Genomic DNA, 5556 nt, shown 5'->3' on the forward strand with positions numbered 1-5556 from the left:
TGAAGACCATTCCAAGTGTAGAAAGTATAGTTACTTCATTCTTTCATTTGTTATGTACATACTTACTAATTGAACATCACTGTAGCAAACACTGTGATACAGATGCTAAAAATAAAATGGTGAATAAAACAGTACTACATCCAGAAAGTTTATAGTCTAATAGAGTGGCACACTGTAAGCAAAAGTCTAAAGGAAACAAAGTGGTTTAGTAAGGCAAGAGATACTGAAAGTCGAGGCCGGAAAAGGGGGCAACGCCCAAATCGTAAAAAGCTTTGTTTATGTATACAGTATAATGAAAAGGCTTTGTATATATGCGGTACAGTTTGGACTACATCTTGGCAATAGCATTTGAGGAGGTTATAGTGGACATATGCAAGATTAGAGGCAGGGGGACTTCCCTGGTGGCGCAGTGGTTAAGACTCTGTGCTCCCAACGCAGGGTGCCTGGGTTCGCTCCCTGGTCAGGGAACTAGATCCCACATGCATGACGCAACTAAGAGTTCACATGCCATAACTAAGGACCCTGCCTGCCGCAACCAAGACCTGGTGCAGCCAAATAAGTAAATAAATATTAAAAAAAAAAAAAAAGATTAGAGGCAGGGTCTTGGAATAGTGTTTTCTAGGGGAAAGGGAATTTAGAGGTCAATACTGTGAACTACTACAGATGGATCAAATATGTACAGAAATAAAAACATATTTCATGTCTTCAGGGAGCAGAGAAACACTGGAACACAACTAAATATGATTCACTATACATAAGTAGATTTTATAGGAGTAATATTAACTAATACTTATTTAGTACTGTGTACTTTTACATGTGTTAACTAATTTAACCCTCAACATCCCTATGTGGTAGGTGCTATTATGCCCATTTTACAGATAAGGAAATTGAGACAAAGAGAAGGTAAGTAATTTTCCCATTCAGAGTTTGGAAGTGGTGAAGTCAGTATTTGAAGGCATGAAGTCTCATTCCTCAGCCCTCTTAATCATTGTTATCCTGCCAGCAGAGAATTAATAATTAATTTGATGGAGGAAAACTGAAAACCTCCCAGAGGAAGTGTCATTAAGAAGAAAGAGTACAGGACATTGCAGAAAGAAGAAATAATATAAACCAAAGGCATTAGGGATAAAAATGTATAGCATATTCAGAGTGTAGGTAATATAGTGAGACAGAGGAGCAGGTTGGGGGAATATTTTTTTTTCTTTTTTATAAATTTATTTATGCATGCATACATGCATGCAGGCTGTGTTGGGTCTTCCATTGCTGCGCGCGGGCTTTCTCTGGTTGCGGCGAGCGGGGGCTACTCTTTGTTGCGGTGCATGGGCTTCTTATCGCAGTGGCTTCTCTCGTTGTGGAGCGCCGGCTTTAGGCGTGCGGGCTTCAGTAGTTGCAGCACACGGGCTCAGTAGTTGTGGCGCACAGGCTCTAGAGCGCAGGCTCTGTAGTTGTGGCCCTCTGGCTTAGTTGCTCTGTGGCATGTGGGATCTTCCTGGACCAGGGATGGAACCTGTGTCCCCTGCGTTGGCAGGCAGATTCTTAACCACTGTGCCACCAGGGAAGTCCCCGAGTTTTTTGTAAATCGCAAATTAATTTTAAACTTTATTCTGATAGTTTATACAGATAAGGGATATGATAGAGTGGTGGGAAACACAACAGCAGAAGAGAGGTTGGAGTGAAAGAAATAGATCAAGGAATGCTGATAGGGGCCAGAAAGAATCAGGGCTTGAACTAAAACATGGAGAGTGCAAAGGTTCTAAAATTTTTCAAAGGAATTAATTTTAATTCAGCAGTGTTCAGTAAGAATCAGCTTTGTGCCAGGGCACTAGGGATTGATTCATAAGCTAGAAATGGTCCTTGCAACCATGGAACTTCAGTTTCTTGGTTAGAATGGTAACCAGCCAATTTTAGCAATTTTTGGTTAAATTCTACTTTAAATATCTATGAATTACTAATAAAATTTCTTTTCAGTTGAAAAATTAGTCCTATGAATTTCACAATCCGGTTAATAAGAAACTAAAAGAAAACCTAAATACCACCAAAAAGCCTAGTAAAATTTGCTATACGCATTAGCCTTAATCTGGGGAAATATTTTATTATAGGTCTCCTTGAAGAAAATGATATTTTCAGGAATGCTCAAGCAGGTGTTCTCATCAGCACTAATAGTCATCCAGTCTTGAGGAAAAACAGAATATTTGATGGATTTGCTGCAGGTTTGTATTTTCCTTTGTTACCTGTAGCTTGATTTCTGTACATAAAATTGATTCTTGGTATATTATCTCTTTTGCTTAATAACTAAGGTGTGCAAAAGTATGCTGCAGAAGTTGGCTGAATGCCTGTTAACAATTGCTTATAAGAGCACCTAATCCAAGTTTTGGATTCTTCCACTCTACGCCAACTTTATAATATTGCTCTTGTAGTTCAGTAGTAGTTATGAATCATCAATTGCATAGAGTAAATAACAGGCTAGTACTACCATTAGAAATAAATTCAGATAAATGCAAGCCCTCTGGCCTCACAAATGGCCAAACAGAATGTTTTTTTAAAGATCTTGGTAAGTGAAGTCCAAGTATCATGCATATATTTCAACTTTTTGCCACTGAAGAGGATTTCTCTTCATAATTCCAAATAACCATCTAGCTCCTACCTACACATATTTCTGGGCCCTATCTTCTTCTTAGTTTGCAAAGAAATTTTAAAATGTCATTATTAATAAAAATAAATTACAAACCATCTCTATCATTCCTTTAGCAGGGACAGAGGATTATCAACAGTGGAAAGTGAATTGAATGTTACTATAAACAATTCAAATAAACATTTGCATTTATTTCTTTCGATGTTAACAGTTAATATACTTTTTATGTAAAAGAAGTAGTTCACTATATTTGCTATATTTCAGGTTTCTTTTAAGAAACTATATATAAAGTGATGCATATGCTGTTTGTAAATTTTGCTTCAGGTATTGAAATTACAAATCATGCAACTGCAACACTAGAAGGCAATCAGATTTTTAACAACCGGTTTGGAGGCTTATTTTTAGCATCTGGTGTTAATGTGACAATGAAAGGTATGTTGGAGTCTGTGTTCTGCCTATAATGCACTAAATATGCCATGAAAAGATGATAGAAGCCATTGTTATTCAGCAACTTAATACCTTCTGTCACTGTATAGTAGTTAACCAGCAATTCAAGAGAACTATTTTGAAAGAGTTTTGTTTCACCTTGTCCTAAATAGTTGGAGTATCTTGTACAAGGAAAATTCATTTCTATTCTTAGCCGACTTTTTTACTTCATTGGTTAGCCTCTTTTAAAGTTCTTAAAAACTATTAAAATAATCCTGTAATTTGTTATCTTAAGCCTTTATACTCTAGAATTTCTTATTTTTTTTATTACAGATAACAAAATAATGAACAATCAAGACGCCATAGAAAAGGCTGTTAGTAGAGGCCAATGTTTATATAAAATATCAAGTTACACCAGCTACCCCATGCATGATTTCTACAGGTATATTTCTAAATTATTTGTGAGTCTTGAAATGGGAGAGTAAGATGTACTTTTCTAAACTGACAAGAACTCACATATTTAGCTTTCCCTTAAATGTATGAGCTAAGAAAGTAAATTGGGTTTTTGCTAATGGAAAAATATAACTGAAAATTTTATTAATTGTCCACATTGAGTTACGTGATCAATCTACTTTGAGGATCCTGTTTGAGACCGTAAAATATGGGAAAATGTAATACTGCAGTAACTACTGATACCACTGAAAATGTGAAACATACTGCTTTCCTAGGAGTTTCAAGGTAAAGCTGTCATTAAGTGTTCCTTATATCCCAGCCACCATGAGTGGGTTTTGACTTCCCCTCCCCCATACTGATTCAGTGAAGACTTGATAGGAACTTAATTGTTTTCCTCAGAAGACACAAAATAGGAAATTCACTTATTCCATTAAAGTCCCTAGATAAGAGCCACAAAAATTGGGGGCCTCTTTTATAAGCCAAAGGCCATAGGGTAATAGATAAACAAATTGCAGTATTTTGAATAACATGATCAAGGAAAATAATGTAAGCTTTTGCTTTTTAGATGTCACACTTGTAACACCACAGATCGAAATGCCATATGTGTGAACTGCATTAAGAAGTGCCATCAGGGACATGATGTAGAATTTATTAGACATGATAGGTATGTATGTAGCACACTTGCTTGCTGTATTACCCGATTATTTTCCTCCCCTCACTTTCCTAATCTTTGGGTTTTCATTTTGCTTTAGGTTTTTCTGTGACTGTGGTGCTGGAACACTGTCTAATCCTTGTACATTAGCTGGTGAGCCTACACATGATACAGATACACTATATGACTCTGCTCCACCTATAGAATCTAATACATTGCAGCACAACTGAATTCCTTCCCTAAAGAAAAAGTCCTGCCATTCTAACATCATAACTTAAAACGTTTTTTTTTTTGGAAGAAGATTTAAAATATTTGCCCATGCTACAGGAAGAGACTGTATTAAAAATGGATACACAAGGTCAGTTGACACTATGAAGCTCAAGCTACCAAAAAGAAAGTGGCAATATATTGACTCAGGATCTCAAAGCTGGGTGTTTTAGCATTACTGTGTAAAGACTTTTGAAGGGACAGAAGTGAAGAAAATAAGCTGCAATTTTGTACAGATACCAACTTCTGAAAAAAGCTGGTGTTTTTACAACTAGCATTGAATGCAGTCCAATTTGCAGTAGTACTCTTCAATAGACAAGCAGCTTTGTTGCTGCCTTTATGGACGTGGGTACCAATTGCTTTTGTAATATGGTAAAAATGTGAGCTAGCACTTCTGCATTTCTTTTGATTTTTTTTAACATGTATTCAGATTGAGAAATATGATTTTAATGCTTTAATCTCATGTAGTTTGTTTTTAATTTCAAGCAAAATCTTATTGTACTTGAATGTGCCCTGTTTTGTTAGCACACCTAGACTTGCTGTAACTGTACTCATGTCCCAGTATGTACGTTCTTTCTATGAAAGAGAAAACACTAATCTTAAATTATATCCAGCAATGTTTCTGGTATCCTTTAAGAAAAGTTAAGACTATATTTCCTTCCCTTCCCTGTGCAGCATTCAAAATCACCCCTAGACAAAGTGAGTGTTTTAATGAGACTTCCTAGGAAGGGATGCACTGTAAAACAAAAGTATTCTTGTAACTCAGTTTTGTGAAAGGTAAAAACTACTATGTTTTAAAAGTACACTTTAGAAAGTCTCTTCAAAACAGTCCTGTATTTGAACTCTGTTCATAGTTTTTTTTTGAACAGTTTAGACAAATTGCTGGAAATTAAAAGAATTTCCCGCATTAAGCTGAGACAAGTATATATACAGCCCTATACAGTTTCATAGCTCCCCCCCACCCCATTTATGTGTATTGGTGACAGTGGGTATAAACAGCCTGAAAGTGTATGCATGTACCATAACATCTAGACTTAATATATTGTGGAGTATTCAATAACCATTATGTAGAAGGTAGGTAAGAATTAAAAGGGTTTAATTTCCTAGAAAGAAAATGGAAAAATGG

General features: G+C 36.1%; 1 protein-coding gene across 1 annotated transcript in view; it reads left to right on the forward strand.

The window, feature by feature from the left end:
• FBXO11 (F-box protein 11) overlaps window positions 1-5444 on the forward strand; it is a 99584-nt gene extending 94140 nt beyond the window's left edge. Inside the window, exons 19-23 of the mRNA XM_060026668.1 lie at window positions 2100-2210; window positions 2957-3064; window positions 3392-3500; window positions 4077-4175; window positions 4264-5444. Of these exons, the coding sequence (XP_059882651.1) occupies window positions 2100-2210; window positions 2957-3064; window positions 3392-3500; window positions 4077-4175; window positions 4264-4393 (557 nt within the window). The 3' untranslated portion in view covers window positions 4394-5444. The remainder of the gene's footprint in view (window positions 1-2099; window positions 2211-2956; window positions 3065-3391; window positions 3501-4076; window positions 4176-4263) is intronic.
• Window positions 5445-5556: the final 112 nt, after the last annotated feature.

This window comes from Delphinus delphis, chromosome 12 (assembly GCF_949987515.2).
Source record: "Delphinus delphis chromosome 12, mDelDel1.2, whole genome shotgun sequence".
Taxonomy (NCBI): domain Eukaryota; kingdom Metazoa; phylum Chordata; class Mammalia; order Artiodactyla; family Delphinidae; genus Delphinus; species Delphinus delphis.